This window comes from Achroia grisella, unplaced genomic scaffold (genome assembly GCF_030625045.1).
Source record: "Achroia grisella isolate CSIRO2021 unplaced genomic scaffold, CSIRO_AGI_Agris_v1 utg503, whole genome shotgun sequence".
Taxonomy (NCBI): domain Eukaryota; kingdom Metazoa; phylum Arthropoda; class Insecta; order Lepidoptera; family Pyralidae; genus Achroia; species Achroia grisella.
Window position 1 is genome coordinate 1120480 of NW_026712898.1, and position 17234 is coordinate 1137713.

The following is a 17234-nucleotide window of genomic DNA, read 5'->3' on the forward strand; positions in this document are numbered from 1 at the left end:
GTAGAATCGATTTGTAATTATAATCACATTAGAAAAGTATTGTGTTATAAAATAAAATGAAAGATAGACTATAATCATATTTAGAGATTATTAGAGATTATTATTATATTTAGAGATTATTATTATAATAATAAACTAATCTAATTTCGCTAGTTCTTTTATTATTTTAATGTAATGTTAAACTACTACCACTAGAAGAACCGATGATCCTATTATAGGTCAACGGTTCTGCAGCTTTTTAAAAAGTATTCCTGCTTTCCTACTCCGACATATACATTCATCAAGTAGTACTATTTTAATTAAAATATGTGTAATAATTAAAATATGTGAAATGTTATAAACTAGGCTTCAATTATATCATCTTTTGACATTCGTATTATTTATTGCTGTACTTATGACCAGAACTGTCTAGATCTTGGACCCTATAGGTAAATGAAACTCAAGGATAGTACTAGATATGTGTACATTCCGTTTTAAGAATGTATTGCTCTCTCTTTCGCTCACTGATTACAAAACGTGTTATAACTTAAGACAACGCAAAAATATCTTGCCACCGCGATGTAGAAATTATAAATAAATGAGACAGCGACATCTAGTTCACTTTTCAGAACTATTATATTGTGCTCTTAACTAGATTAGCGTAAACAGTATAGTATTATTTATTAGGCATAGACAATAAAAAAAAACAAAATATGTTTATACATGTAGGTCTATTACAGACTCATATGATATGTCAAATCTACCGTCAGTTCGGAATGATTTCGAGATGAGACCTCGGTAATATTAGCGGTTTAGCACACAGCTTTACTTCCGATGATCACTTGATTTGATTCCTCCTACAGTGCAAACATTTGTATTCATAAGTATGAGTGTTTGTATTGGTTTGAGTGCTTTCTATGCATATTATGTATGTATTTGCAAAAAAATGTATCTAAGTATTTATATCAGTTGTTTAGTACCCATAACACAAGCCCTGCTTTGCTTGGGACTAGATGGCGTTGTGAAGATTGTCCAGACTTTTTATTATTGAGGGAAACAAACTTCTTAGCATTCCATAGATTCACCGTACAGTTGCCTGATCCATCGTGTGACTTCCCGGTTCCCGGGACTTGTGACCCGAGTGTAGTTTTAACCTTTATTTTTGCATTTAATGTTATGAAAACATCACATGATTCGCAACGTAAGTGTCATCGTAAATATTGGTCTTTCTATTCTCCCAAATTTGAATTAATATAAAAATAAACATGTACAACATTTATTTGAAAAGAATAGGAGCTAAGTTTCTTGTCAGTTCTTCTCATCTCGGAATCAGTCTGAGCTGATGGTAGATTTGACATATCATAGGAGTTTGTAATAGACATACACGAATAAAGATATTTTGAATTGAATTTGAATTTGAATACGAGCTGACTTTCTTGCCAGTTCTCATCTCGAAATAATTCAGAACTGACGGTAGATTTGACATATCATAGGAGTTTGTAATAGACATACACGAATAAAGATATTTTGAATTGAATTTGAATTTGAATACGAGCTGACTTTCTTGCCAGTTCTCATCTCGAAATAATTCAGAACTGACGGTAGATTTGACATATCATAGGAGTCTGTAATAGACCTACATGAATAAAGATATTTTGAATTGAATTTGAATTTGAATACGAGCTGAGTTTCTTGCCAGTTCTCATCTCGAAATAATTCCGAACTGACGGTAGATTTGACATATCATAGGAGTCTATAATAGACCTACACGAATAAAGATATTTTGAATTGAATTTGAATTTGAATACGAGCTGAGTTTCTTGCCAGTTCTCATCTCGAAATAATTCCGAACTGACGGTAGATTTGACATATCATCTGTAACAGGCCTACATGAATAAATATATTTTGAACTTTGAATTACATCTCACTACGTCTATTCTATACATAGCAAGAGATTCGCACCATCATCACTTACGTCACGTCACGTTTACGTTACGTTTACGTTACGGTTCAATGAGAACGCGTCACTGAGTGCCCATTCCAGTACAACTATGTTTAGAATCTAGTTATAATCGTATACAACCGGACGTTGTTAACGTTAAAATTGGAACTAATCAATTTTGATTTAGTAATCCATTGGTCACAAATGACAACTCGAGGAAAAACAAAGATGCTGCGCAGCCAAACAATGATCAATATAAGCTATTTTTTTCTTAACGTACTATAGAGTATTTATTTGAAATGGTGAAATTTCTAACCGTTTAATGTTTTTTCTCTGAAACTAAAACAACTGTATGTGTGTTAAGAGTTAAAGTAGATCTTATATATAAAATTCTCGTGTCACAGTTTTCGTTCCCATACTCCTCCGAAACGGCTTGACCGATTCTCATGAAATTTTGTGAGCGTATTGAGTAGGTCTGAGAATCGGCCAACATCTATTTTTCATCCCCCTAAATGTTAGGGGTAGTACACCCCTAATTTTTTTTTTTATTTTAAGGCAAAACAACGTTGGCGGTACAGCTAGTATATATATATATATATATATATATATAGATGGCGCTGTAACAAAATTAAAACGCGCTAATGTTTCGTTTCGTGTTTATAGATTTCTCATATGTTATTTGTAATATTACATTTTGGTGCCCCTTCAGAATTATCCCCCGTCTAATTCAACGGCGACCGATGTTACGACGGCCTGAGCCGAGGTTCGAACCCCTAGTAGTGCCCTCAGACTAAAGTCGTATCAGTCAGTCGGGAGTTGGCCTTCAGCCGCTCCATAAGTCCTTCCTTGATTTGAAGAGCCATCTGCACTCGCCCCCTATCGTCCGGTGAAGCTGTAAAGGCCAGCTGCGGCCAACAGCATTAGAGTAGTCCGAATAAAAAAAAAAGATTTTTGTATCAGTACCGGCTGCACCCGTATTTGAAACCAATCAATAAACCTTATATAGACCAGTGTAGTGTTTTGTTTTATAGTGCCCTTAGGACCTTGTGGTTTAACAAAGTGTGCACTAATATTAAAACAGATTTGTGACAACTTTTCACTAATATACATATTGTATAATTTAAAGTTAGTTTTATTCCAACAGGCACAGAAATAAAAAGAAGAAACCAAGGGCACGAAGAGCGGATTCAGTATTGTTTAAAAACTGTTGATTTGAAATCTATTATTATTTATCATTGAATTTCGAGGTCGTCACTTCATTTCCCAGAGGCCGTTTATCGTAGATTTTATATCTTTCCTTCCTGCTATTTGTTGCTCTAAGGGCCATTCGCTGTCTTAAGATCGCGTAGACTATATTAAGTCAAATGTAATAGTGATTATGTTATTTTTATGGATGATAATGGAATGGTGCACCCGCCTGCGCTAACGGTTTACGCTGGCGGGGCACCAGTGGAGGATGATAAGATCAGCATGAGGACAGATCAAGTAGCCCGTTATGACAAATTCACCAGGAATTTATAACAATGGTTTCCAGGGGGAACCACGTGGAGGTTAACCTGACCTGATGGTACATTGATAGTAATGGGGTCATGAGTCCACATTACTAAGAATACCTTCCCCCAATGGTTTGTTAACGAGGCGCAACGGATATTTAACGTTATGTATTGAAATTATAATTTTAATGGCTGCATGCGTTGCCCCGTGGTTTAAGGGTCAGGATATAGCGGGATCTCATGACGCACCATGTCCTAGTAAGTAAGCTGATTTTGCACTGACTTCGACACTAATGTTAAAGTTATGTACCATATAACTAGCAACTTGGATGACGTCACTTCCTGTTTACCTTCACGATGGTTTTCAGGGGGAAGAGTTCGACCTGACATGGCACATTGCTAGCAATGAGATCATCAGTCGACATTATTAACAATCCCCATTCCTCCCAATAGTGATTATGTGGGGCTGTGAGTGTCTTTTAGTCGGACTTCTCTAGTACTGTTGGATGTAGCCGGCATTTACAATTTCTATTACGATAGAGGGCTAGTGCAGATGGCACTCCAAACCCGTGAAAGAACTTATGGAGCGGCTGAAGGCCAACTTCCCGCCTGAGGGATATGACTTTATTTTGACGGTACCGCTAAGGGTTCGAACCTCGGCTCAGACCTCCATAATTTCGATCCCCGTTAAAATTGGACGCTTCACCTGACAATCGTGGATGTCCGTCGACGGGTCAGGGGTTGGGGGTTAAGAAGTCGGGTCGAGGGGTCGAGGGGTCGGTTGGAGGTCAGGGGGTCGGGGGTCGGGGGGTCGGAGGGCGCCACCTGGCAGTTGTCGATGTCCCGCTCGCAGCGCGGCCCCTCTAGCCCGGCGAGACACAGGCACGTGTAGCTGGCCACGTCGTCGACGACGAGTGATAGTGTGTGTGTGGGGGGTCGGAGGGTCGGGGGGTCGGGGGGTCGGGGGGCGCCTCACCTGGCAGTCGTCGATGTCCCGCTCGCAGCGCGGCCCCTCTAGCCCGGCGAGACACAGGCACGTGTAGCTGGCCACGTCGTCGACGACGAGTGATAGTGTGTGTGTGGGGGGTCGGAGGGTCGGGGGGTCGGGGGGTCGGGGGGCGCCTCACCTGGCAGTCGTCGATGTCCCGCTCGCAGCGCGGCCCCTCTAGCCCGGCGGGACACAGGCACGTGTAGCTGGCCACGTCGTCGACGACGAGTGATAGTGTGTGTGTGGGGGGTCGGAGGGTCGGGGGGTCGGGGGGTCGGGGGGTCGGGGGACGCCTCACCTGGCAGTCGTCGATGTCCCGCTCGCAGCGCGGCCCCTCTAGCCCGGCGGGACACAGGCACGTGTAGCTGGCCACGTCGTCGACGACGAGTGATAGTGTGTGTGTGGGGGGTCGGGGGGTCGGGGGGTCGGGGGGTCGGGGGGCGCCTCACCTGGCAGTCGTCGATGTCCCGCTCGCAGCGCGGCCCCTCTAGCCCGGCGGGACACAGGCACGTGTAGCTGGCCACGCCGTCGACGCACGTGGCGCCCATGGCGCACGGCCGGGACACGCACTCGTCGATGTCCACGGAGCAGTCCTTGCCTGTACAGACACACAAACATACTCATTATATAGCTCTAAACCATTATTATTATTTACTAGCTACTCGCTCCGACTTCGCACGGGTGTACATGTATAATACATATAAACCTTCCTCTTGAATCACTCAATCTATTTAAAAAAAACCGCTTCAAAATCCGTTGCGTAGTTTTAATGATTTAAGCATACATAGGGACGGACAGCGACAGCGACTTTGTTTTATACTATGTAATGATGATGATTGCAACATCACAAAAATATAAATTACTATAATATATAGTAAATATGACTCTATAAAAAGTTGTCTGCGTGGGTAAGTCAGTATCACCTATCACGATTGCTTTGTAAGCTGTTCCGGTCGTAGGGTGTAGGACATCACGTTATCATATGACGCATGTGATATCACTGATGCGTTGACTAAGATGTGAATCATCTCACCTTGTTATTTCACAGCCTAGCTAGGTGCAGTCAATTAACATGATATGCCACTACAAAGCGAGCTGCTTGTAAACTATAACACATATATATATATATATATATATATATATATATATATATAAGTACCCATGCAGACAAAATTTTCAACAGTGCAATTTGTAAATTCAGTTTCAAGTAACTCTACTTCCGCATTTATAATATTAGTAATGAGGTCTGCCCGTCGCGCTTTCGCGGCAAAATTACTGAACCGATTTAAATGATATTTGGTACAACGATAGTCCAGAGTTTAGACCCTGAGAAAAGACATAGACTACTATTTAATGCCAAAAAAGGGTTCTAAGGGATTGAATGATGAATGATGATAATTGAAGATAAAAAGTTGTATGGAAGTATCAGTCATTTTTAAACTGTCGATTAAATATAAATAAATATGATATTATTTTATTCTTTAATGCACAAAAAACTTGTACAAAGGCGAGCTTAATGCCATATGGCATTCTCCACCTTAAGCTTTAGGTATACAGAAAGCGTTGTGGGGCAGTTATGTCAAAAAACAAACACAAAGTTACTAATAAATATTATATAATATATATGAAATGCAAATAAATATATACAAATAATAATATATATAGTATACCTGATATTATATAATGTCATACATTAATGTTAAATATAGATAAATATAATACTAATACAATGCAATACAGTTAATATAGCTTTTTTGGTGATTCAGAAGAAAATTAATAATTTCTTTTTAAAAATGGGCTTACTCGATGCTTTACGCAGATATTCAAAGTTTGTAGGAATTTTACGCATAACGAATAAAATAAAACAGTGGATGAAAGTTCGCATGGAAATTCGTCATTCACCGTGTATTCCACGCGGACGAAGTCGCGGCCTTAACTAGTTCTCTATAAAACAATAGTAGTAAAAACAAAGGCGTGTGTAACAATAGTATATTGACTGCCACTGACCTTCGTAGCCTTCCATGCAAGTGCATTCGTAATTGTTCTCCAAGTTGTGACAGGTGCCTCCATTCTTGCAGGGCGACGACAGACACTCGTCAATGTCCTGGTCGCAGCTGTCGCCCGTGTAACCTGCCCACACATACACTTAACAAACCCCTGAACATTCATACGACGTCATCTAGTCCCAAGGTAAGTAGCAACATGTATTAAGGAGAAAGGGGATTGTTAGTAATGTGGACTCATGACCCTATTACTATCAATGTACCATGTCAGGTTGACCTCCACGCGGTTCCCCCTGGAAACCATCGTAATGAATTCTTGGTGAATTTGTCACGATGGGCTAACTGACCTGACCTCATGTTCATCTTATCATCCTCCACTGGTGCCCCGCCAGCGTAAACCGTTAGCGCAGGCGGGTGGACCATTCCATTATCATCCACAAGGGAAAAAAACATGCATTAAGAGTACTAGACAATTGATATATACTTAGATTTTTTTGTTAAATACATACATAATACTGACGATCTAACGGTTTAGCACACCGACTTATTTCCGATGGTCGCGGGTTCGATTCCTCGAACGACACAAACATTTGTATTCATAAGTATGATTGTGTGTATCATTTTCTATGTGTGTGTATCAGTTATCTGTACCCGTAACACAAGTTTTTTAGCTAGCTTATTATCTGGTACTGTGTGAAATGTCCTGATATTATTATCTTTATTGTTATTCATAATATAAAATACACTGATATGTAAAACTGAAGAGTTTGTAAGTGCTAATCTCTAAAATTAAAAGTCGGACTACAATAATATTTGTAAATTTTTTTAATCTACTTAACATCACGCTATAATCTTTTGTATGTTACTACACTAACTAGTCCCAACAAAAAGAAAAGTGAGAACAGCCAAAACGATGTAGTAGTAATGTGTGGAAGACCGCCATTTTTTTTTTTAATTCAAATGTGAAAACCCGCCAGGCAAATTCACTATTTAATCTGTTTAAGTAAAAATCAAACATAATAAACATACAGAAAATTAATTATCGAAATCTTGCTATTGTCAACATTAAAAAACAATTGCCATAATTTATAATTGAAATTGTAAGTTGCCACAAGACCCTTAAGTACTATATGTATATTAAAGATTTTTTTTTTTAATGATATACTGATGATGGAAACACTTACCGGGTCTGCAGTAGCACTGGTAGGATCCAACAGTGTTGACACACACGCCATTTTTGCATATTTTAGGTGTCCGCGTGCATTCGTCTACGTCGAGGTCGCACAAACGGCCTGAAACAAAAATCAGCCATTGAAGAAATCTATAATTTAACTCAACTATCAATTTATTACAGTTCAAGTACCTCGAATAACAAACAATAGTAGTGTAATTACGATTAAGCCACTCATTTGAACAATATTATTTCATAAATTGCATATAATTCACTTGGAGAATTTAAAATGACGAGATTAGTCACATCGAATTACAGTTACTGAGTTTACACAAGTGTCTCGCAAGTCGCGAGTTGCGAGCACTTGAACTCACGCTATACTGTTATAAAAACCGCAATCGCCAACGTAGAACGTGTTTCACACTCATACATTGAATAAGTAACTAAAACCTATCAAATGATATTCCTAAGCGAAATAATAAAACGAACAACATATACCTACTAAATAATATTTGAACATATTTGAATAATGGCGCGCTTGGCCGCGCTGTCAAGTCCATAGACAAATATCGAACGAAATGTGACGCATGAGACCGTTATGTCATTCGCTACTTGACATTGACAAACAATTTGACATTCAATTGACTTTTGAGTACTCTGTACACATGTAGAACTTGTCAACATGTGCGATTAATTTGTATTTGTTAGTTTTGTTATTGTTACGAATCTCGAAATATAAAATATGAGTTAGCCGAAATTGAGTTCCAACTGTGATATATTGCTTCAACATGATATATTCAATGAATACTATTTCAAGGTTTTGTCGAAATCGATTCACTTTCTACAAGAAACGTTTCAATCATGTCCAAGCATCAGACGAGCCAAAGTCAGGTAAATCGAGTCAAAATAAGTTTACAAAAGATTTCCCATCTATTCTTAAGGAACACAAGGATAAAATAATCTTTAGTTCTTATTTAGATCACGAAAAACTAGAATTAGGTTATTTCAAATATTATTTGAAGACTATAAAAAAGGCTAAAGAAATACAGAAGGAAGAGTATAGGAATAGAAACTTGCCCCCGTTACCTGTGGCGTTGCAATATTATGTCGATAAAGATAGGTTACTGGTGGAAGATTCAAATGAGCCACAACAAGAGCCTGAGAAAGCATTCCAAATCCCATTTGCCAGTACTAAGCCTGTAGATATAAGTAATGAAGAAGTCAAGACACCACATAGTGTAAATAATGATAATGAAGCAGAATTCGATCAAACAAATATTAAAAGATGGATGGCAAACTATGAACATTTTGACGACTCTCAATTAGATAATGAAGATGTGGAGAGTGACACAGAAACATTAAATGATTGGTTTAAACACTATGGTACTCCGGATCCTAGTGTGGAAGTGAGTCGAGTGCCGTGTGGGGGCTGCGGAGCACTACTCCATTGCAGTGACCCGTCCATCCCTGGATATTTGCCCAGTGAAATCTTCCGAGGCCGGACTCGTAATGAATTAAAAGCAATAGAATGTCAGCGTTGCCACTTTCTTAAGGAATATAACATTGCACTGGATATTAGCGTGCAACCAGAGGAATATGAGAGATTGTTGCAATCTATAAGGTAATACATATTTGTTAAAACTTTAAATCCATAGCACTGACAATATTATCAAATTACACTAATAATGAGTGCGTAGCGATTTCTATGTTGATTATCGCATGCCTCTTACTTGTTATACTGTAATTATTTATATAAAAAAAACATCTATTAAAAAGAGCAACACACAAGTTTCTTGCTCGTTCTTCTTGTGATGAATCTGCATTCCGAATGAGTGGTAGAATCAAAATATGACTATTCAAAAGTGCTTGTAATGAGTTTATTTGAATAAAGATTATTTCTATTTCTATTTCTGTTATGTTTATCTTATATATAAAATTCTTGTGTCACAGTTTTCGTTCCCGTACTCCTCCGAAACGGCTTGATTCTCATGAAATTTTGTGAGCGTATTGAGTAGGTCAGAGAATCAGCCAACATCTATTTTTCATCATCCCCCTAAATTTTAAGGCAAAACAACAGCTAGTTCAATATAAAAAAAAGTACACTGTCTGTTTCCTTATCTTTTAATTTACGCAATGGATTTTAAAGCAGTTTTCAGCAATAAGTAAGTAAGTAACTCAAGATGAAGGTTTATATGCATAAATATGTTATAGTATAGATCAAGTAGAGAAATTCAAAGATTTGTAATGCATCTATGCCATCACCAGTATCAGTAATTTATAAAGATATGAACTGCTGTATTGGACATACAGTGATATTAAACTTATTTTTTACTGTATGAATTGTGTAGAATTTAACAGTATACATTGATTATACTAAACTGTACAAAAAATTTGACTTTATTTTTCTAAAATAAAAATGTTATTTTGTACATCAGCTACCTGCCAATAAAAGTCCCGACAAAATCGGTCCGGCCATTTCAGAGATTAGCAGGAACAAACAGACAGACATACAAAAAATTGTAAAAAATGTTATTTTGGTGTATGTACCGTATTTACATTCATATGAATGTAATAAAAAACTGTTATTTCAATATTACAGACACTCCAATTTTATTTATATGTATAGATAAATAAAGATGTGTTATAAAGTGCAGAATAAAGGTTTCTTTATCTAACTTTGCTGTATTAATTTTAATTTATACATTGTTTTCAGATATGTCAAATCTTTGGTGCTCCTTATGGTAGACTTGCTTGACTTCCCATGCTCAATTTGGCCAGGCATTGTGGACATTATCGGCACTGAAAGGCCAATTATTCTGGTTGGCAATAAGGTAAACCCTTTTGGTTTAGATTTATTTTATTTTGGATAACTATCAGACCCGGCCTGTGGCTAAGGTTCTTGAATAAAATAATATTGCGACTATAAATTGAGATGTACGGTATCCTATCTTTCAAGTTGAATCAAATTGCACACAATGTGCAAATCAAATTTGCAATAGTTTAGTAGTTTAGGAGTCCATCACGGACAAACAATGTGCCACATAATTTTTATATATAAACATGACTCCCTTATTTACAACTACAGTCTTAGTGTAATTTATTTTATAAATTAATAGCTGTACCCGCGACTTCGTCCGCGTAGAATTTAACTTAATTTTTCTTAAATAAAAGTAGCTTAAGTTACTCCTTATTACATCAGCTACTTGCCAAAGAAAAGTCCCGTCAAAATCGGTCCAGCCATTTCAGAGATGTTATGTTTTGGTGTATGTACCGTTTTTTATTGATGCCATGTACCAAGTAATAAAAAACGGTGATTTCAATATTACAAACAGACACTCCAAATTTATTTATATGTATAGATTAAACAATATAATTTGATATTTCCAGGTGGACCTACTTCCCGGTGACAGTATTGGTTATCTGAAGCGCATTAAAGAATCACTAATTACAGAAATTAACAAAACTAAACTCAAAGATGCCAATATCAAGTATGTGGGCCTCATATCGGCGAAAACTGGCTACGGAGTTGAAGATCTCATATCTGCCATGTTTAAAGAGTGGTTATACAAGGGAGATGTGTACCTTGTCGGCTGCACTAACGTTGGCAAGAGCTCCCTGTTCAATGCCCTGCTGCAATCAGATTACTGCAAAGTACATGCTGTAGATATCGTTAAAAGAGCCACTGTCAGTAGATGGCCAGGAACCACTTTGCACCTCCTCAAGTTCCCGATTAACCGGCCGTCCGGTTGGAAGATATACCAAAGGACTCGAAGACTGAAATCTGAAGCTAAACTTATGAAAGTTGAGAAGGAAATAAGGAAAGCGCAGCTGCAAGGAATGGCTCCGAAAGAAACGCCCACACTTATAGGACATATCGGAAGATATTTTTCGGAGTTGTACGGCGACGGTGACATTGGGGAAGGGCAAAAGAAAATGACGACCCTGAATGAGAAGCATGAACTGTTTGCAAAGAGCAAGTGGTTTTATGACACCCCAGGAGTCATTCATCCAGACCAAGTGTTATCTTTGCTAACCACAGAAGAATTGCTTCTGACTATTCCCAAGAAGACTATTAAACCGCAGACTTATTACTTGCATAAAGGGTTTACGCTATTTATAGGTGGTTTAGCTCGTGTAGATCACGTAGATTGTGAACATCCATGCCGTTTTACAGTGTTTTGCTCTGAAAGTCTACCTATAACTGTATCAAAAACTGAAGATGCTGGGGATGTTTATGATAAGTTTCTAGGTACCGAATTGTTTGGAGCACCGTCTGGTGGTGAAGAGAGACTGAAGAAATGGCCAGGTTTAGAGAAATGTGGCAACACCTTTGAATTTGACGGGGAGGGCCCTAAATTGTGCTGCGGTGACGTGGTGTTGTCGTCTGTGGCGTGGGTGGCTGTCACGGCCAAAAAGGGTACACTGTGTAAAGTCCAAGCTTGGACCCCTGATGCGCGTGGTATCTATAGACGGTACCCTTCCTTACTACCTTACGCGGTCAACTTAAAAGGCAAAAGGATATCCGACACACCCGCATACATGATTGGTTCAGTATTTTCAGAAGATTCATAATATATAGGGTTGCTGTTTAGATCTGTGCATCCAGTATATTGTTATTTTAATTGCTTATTATATTTGAATCATTGGAGAAATTCTTAGAGAATTATATCAGTTCAAATAATGTTTGTTTAATACAATGTATTATTAAAAATATTGAAATTTAACAATAAATTTCTTTTATTTCTTCGTTTCAAACAATTCTTTTATACTACTAGCTGTACCCGCGACTTTGTCCGCGTGGAATTTAACGTTACTTTTCTAAAATAAAAGTACCCTAAGTTTCCTTATTACATCAGCTACCTGCTAAAAAAAGTCCCGTCAATATCGACTCAGCCAATTCAGAGATTAGCCGGAACAAACAGATAGACAGACAAAAATTTTAAAAAGTGTTATTTTGTATGTTTGTCACCATCATAGTATAACAATAATACAAAACTAGGTTCTATAAACAGAACTTAATTAATGAGGATAGTAGCTCCATTGCTAGCAATATACCATGTCAGGTCAACCTCCACGCGGTCTCGAAAACATCGTAATAAATTCCTTGTGACAATGGGCTAACTGATATGACCTCATGCTCATCTTATCATCCTCATCCTCCACTGGTGCCCCGCCAGCGTGAACCGTTAGTGCAGGCGGGTGCACTATTCCATAATCATCTTTTTTTAACTAAGAGCAGATTTTTTGGGTGTGGGAACTAATAATGGAGTGTTCACCCCAGCGGGAGGATCTGCTCCTTAAGAAACTGCAAACACAATGCCGCTTTTTTTAATCGCTTGGGGTAAAGTTTTTGTAATAATTGAGCAGCCAGTCGATTTGGATGGTTACATAGTCGCTTTTTATATTATTTGCAATTGAGGATATCCATTACTGTCAGTACGCCAAGTTTCTTGTGAATTTCGGTGTTGGTGATGTACCAAGAAACACCGATACTGTTCTGAGTATAATATTTTGGGCCCTTTGGATGAATATAATCATAACCATCTCTGAAAATAAATACACGAAGATGAGTGTAGTGCGTAACTTACCGGTGTACCCCGGCAGGCACTGGCAGCGGTAGAGGCCGGCGTCGAGCGGCACGCAGGTGCCGTTGAGGCAGGCGGCGGCCGCGCACGGGGGCTCCCCCGCCGCCCCCGCCTCCGACGCCGCCCCCGCGCCCCCCGCACCGCCCGCACCCCCCGCGCCCCCCTCACTCGGCGGCGGCTCCTCGTCCGCGGCGGCGGTGCCCGGCGCGCACCTCCAAGCGCCCCCTTGCTCAATGCACTCCTACACACATCGCATAAGAAAATAGCTCAGTATACTGCAATCAAGTAATATCGAATTCAGCATAGGTATATATAAAAGAAACTCTTTGACATTCATTCTTTGAATCTGGTGCACATTTGATTTAGTTTTGATTTAACCGTAACTATAACATACGTGATTTATCGAGGAAATTTAACAGTTTTGCTAAATAGATACACATATAATATTGTGTAGTAGTACGAAGTAGTAGCATAATATTTCTTTTCTCAGGCAAGTTGTTTAATAATTTATTACTTCACATGAAAAAGTGTTAGTAAAAAAAATTAAATACAACAAATTTAAACCATAAACAGTATGCTGCAGATTAAATTATATTTTCAAATTAAATAGCAATTACTACATTCCTTAGGACAATGAGAATAAAAGAGACAATGCACCTGGTGATGCGGGCAGCCCCCGGCGCGGCAGTCCGCGGTGGCGCCGCAGTCTGCGCGGCAGTCCCCGCCCTCGACGCAGCAGTCCGCCCCCGGAGCCCCCGGAGCCCCCGCGCCCCCCGGGGCCCCCGCCGCGCCCTCCGCCACGCTGCACCGCGCCCCGCCCCACCCCGCCTCACACTCGCACTGGAACCCCGTCGGCTGCCCACCACGAACATATTGCATTATTTATATGAATTACATTTTTCTTTCTTTCTTACTTGTAATTTTATTTGCAAATTACTTAATCACTAGCTGTATCCGTAACGTCGTCCGCGTGGAATTTAAGTTTATTTTTCTTAAATAAATGAAATTTTCAAAAATAAAACTAGTTTAAGTTACTCCTTATTACATCAGCTACCTGCCAATAAACGTCCCGTAAAAATCAGTGCAGTCATTTCCCAGATTAGCCGAAACAAACAGACAGACAAAAATAGTAAAAGATATTATTTTGGTGTGTATGTAGCGTATTTATATTCATATGCATGTAGTAAACAACTGTTATTTCAATATTACAAACAGACACTCCAATTTTATTTATATGTATAGATTTCACCTCCGTTACTTCTCAGTTCATATACAAATTATTTGTCTATGGTACACGAGTGACATTGTACCCGTAAATATACAAAATAGTACATAATAAGAGCTGATACGAATCTCGTACTATGAGCCATATGGAACAAACAAATCACAGAATATACATACTAATATATATCCTTCTGAAACACTCAATCTCTACAGATAAAAAAATCTTCAAAAACATTGCTCGACTATGAAAAACATTCACAAACATAGCATAGCGTGTGACAAGCCGCTAACAACAATACATACATAATATAAACAACAATATACCTGTCCGGACAACACGTGCCCTGTGGTGTAGAGCGCAGCGTGCTGGTAGCCAACGCTGGGGTATGTGTATAAACTTGTGATCAGGGGAGCATAGAGAGGTGCAAAAAAAATATGGGTAGTATGGGAGGCTGGAAAGGTAGGAAGTTACAAATTGACTGTAAGGGAGATATGGAGGGCCTGTTCTATCATCTCCAGGGTGAGCTAACGTCGCCAGAGCTGCAGTAGTTACGCTAAGGCGACTCTGACAATATGGGATATAGGAATCTCACACATCCCTTATTCCCCATAAGGAATGTGTGAGATTCTTATCCATTAAAAAAACATGATTTACCGTATGCTTTTTAGTGGATAAGAATCTCACACACCCCCTTCTTAGCTATCATGCGGCGGGACGGTTCTTTGAAGAGTTTTCACAGGATAAAAAAGGTCACGATTGAAAGTTGGAAAGTTACTAGGCTGGGGTAAGGTGGATATGGCGGTGTGTTGAGGGTGGAGGTAGAGGCGAGGGGCGGTACTCACGAGGTCGAGGCAGGCGCGCGCGTGGAGGCAGGGGGCGGCGGCGCAGCGCTCGGGCGCCTTGAGGTCGGCCAGCGCCTTGCCCACCGCCTGCTCGCAGTACGTGCCTACGTCACACCGCACACGTCACCGCACGCACCCACACGCGCCCACACGCACCGACACGCATCGACACGCACCGACACGCACCGACACGCATCGACACGCACCCACACGCATCGACACGCACCGACACGCACCGACACGCACCGACACGCACCGACACGCATCGACACGCACCGACAACGTCGCCACGGTAACCACACTTCCGTACGGATTAACGAAGCGACGGACAACACGTATGGGGTTACCATGCTCAAAGCTAACAGCTAAGACTCGACGGTTCGGCAATGAGTTATGTCAGAGGTTAAATCAGAGGCAGACTAAGACCTAGGCAACACTGCTATTCTGGGCCGTAAAATATTAATCTACGATTCGGCATAATTTAGATTCGTATTAGCAGTAATCATTACATATTATAAAATGGAGGCATTGGATGCGAGCAGCGTAGGACCGATCGTCTTGGAGATCTTTGGGGGAGACCTATGTCCAGCAGTGGACATCTTCCGGGCTGCGATGATGATGATGATGATTATAAAATAAAGTCGCTGTCGTTGTCTGTTCGTTCCTATGTAAACTTAATTCTTTAAAATTATCCACGAATTTTGAAGTGGTGTTTGTAATAGATAGAGTGATTGAAGAGTAAGGTTTATATGTATAATACATACACCTGTACGAAGTCGGGGTCAAATAAAAATAAATTAAAAAAATTTAATAAATTTCGGGCGCAAAATTACGGGACCTAGATGCGTGCCTAGAATGCCTACGCTTTAGTCCACCTCTATGTTAGATAGTCAACAAAAAATATGGTTGCACTAATCAAATTCTAAATATTGAATATAAAATTACAAAACATAAAGAATTGAAATTAGTTTATAGAAAAAATTATAATTTTTATATGATAACAGATAATGCAAACAAGACATACGGTCTGCAAAACTAAGCTAATTCACACACGACTCCTAGTGTAGGCGACATTATACAGAATGCGCATAGTGAGACGACGGTAAGAACCCCTCACTAGGTGCATTGCACACGATTACACTAGGAGTGGCGGGTGCATTGGGCATCAGATATGGATGAGGAAAGCATATGGCATGACATGTAGGCGTATAGAAAAGCAGATACCGCGATATCCGGGTGCGCAAGCGCAATGGAAGGAATCTGCGGCCTGCGAGCACGTGGCGCCGTGCAGGCACACGCCCGCCGCGCACGCCGCGCTCACCTCCGCGCACGTGGCCGCCACGCTCGCCGCGCCTGCCCACGTGCACGCACACGCACACGTGTTATTTATCACATATCTTATGTTATTTTTTCTGCATCTGCTCCAATCACTACGACTGATTTAATTTTTTAGTTCCTCAACCAGTTGGTTGTGTATTTAATGTTTTGACTCATCAATTGGTACTAGTCGGTAGTGAGTATTCACAATGCGATTTCAAAAAGTAAAGTTACAACAATTATTTAAAAGGACAACATGCAAATTTGTGTTCGTTTTTCTTGTGATAAGATAGCTTTCCGAACGAGCGGTAGATTTGTGCGGTAGAGTTGAGTGGTAGAATCAAAATATGACTATGCAAAAGTGCTTGTAATGAGTTCATTGGGATAAAGATTATTTCTATTTCTATTTAAAACAAGTATTTATAATAGAAGTATTTCTTATTATAGTAAATTTTATTATATTCTCATTCAATATTATTCAAGTAACGCACAATATTAATTAGTAATGATTAAATTAAAAAAAAAACTATGAAAAGGCTATTTTTGTCCAAACTATTCTGTAATTCAGTTAACGAAGTTACTAAAAAAATCTACTAACCATAATATCCCTGGTCACATACACATGTCACTTGCTGAGTCGATACACCGACACCGGCGGCCGCATTAGACGCATCTATAGAATACCAATA

General features: G+C 39.6%; 2 protein-coding genes across 2 annotated transcripts in view; one reads left to right on the top strand and one right to left on the bottom strand.

Annotated features, from left to right (window-relative positions):
- Nucleotides 1-17234, bottom strand: part of LOC131846177 (protein crumbs) — a 67620-nt gene that overhangs the window by 41011 nt on the left and 9375 nt on the right. The window contains exons 10-17 of the mRNA XM_059195417.1: nucleotides 17144-17218; nucleotides 16453-16581; nucleotides 15229-15332; nucleotides 13819-14016; nucleotides 13165-13402; nucleotides 7590-7697; nucleotides 6410-6532; nucleotides 4852-5000 (exon numbers count right to left, since the gene is read on the bottom strand). Of these exons, the coding sequence (XP_059051400.1) occupies nucleotides 4852-5000; nucleotides 6410-6532; nucleotides 7590-7697; nucleotides 13165-13402; nucleotides 13819-14016; nucleotides 15229-15332; nucleotides 16453-16581; nucleotides 17144-17218 (1124 nt within the window). The remainder of the gene's footprint in view (nucleotides 1-4851; nucleotides 5001-6409; nucleotides 6533-7589; nucleotides 7698-13164; nucleotides 13403-13818; nucleotides 14017-15228; nucleotides 15333-16452; nucleotides 16582-17143; nucleotides 17219-17234) is intronic.
- LOC131846180 (nitric oxide-associated protein 1) lies at nucleotides 8265-12212 on the top strand. Its single transcript, XM_059195423.1, has 3 exons — nucleotides 8265-9197; nucleotides 10290-10407; nucleotides 10964-12212. Exons 1-3 carry the CDS (start codon nucleotides 8365-8367, stop codon nucleotides 12146-12148), a joined length of 2136 nt encoding a protein of 711 aa, XP_059051406.1. The 5' UTR covers nucleotides 8265-8364; the 3' UTR covers nucleotides 12149-12212.

Excerpts from the sequence above, each read along its gene's own strand:
- LOC131846180 (XM_059195423.1), top strand. The coding sequence starts at position 8,365 with ATGATATATTCAATGAATACTATTTCAAGGTTTTGTCGAAATCGATTC. Across the intron at positions 9,198-10,289 it reads AGATTGTTGCAATCTATAAG|ATATGTCAAATCTTTGGTGC; the intron begins GTAATACATATT and ends CATTGTTTTCAG. Across the intron at positions 10,408-10,963 it reads TTATTCTGGTTGGCAATAAG|GTGGACCTACTTCCCGGTGA; the intron begins GTAAACCCTTTT and ends TGATATTTCCAG.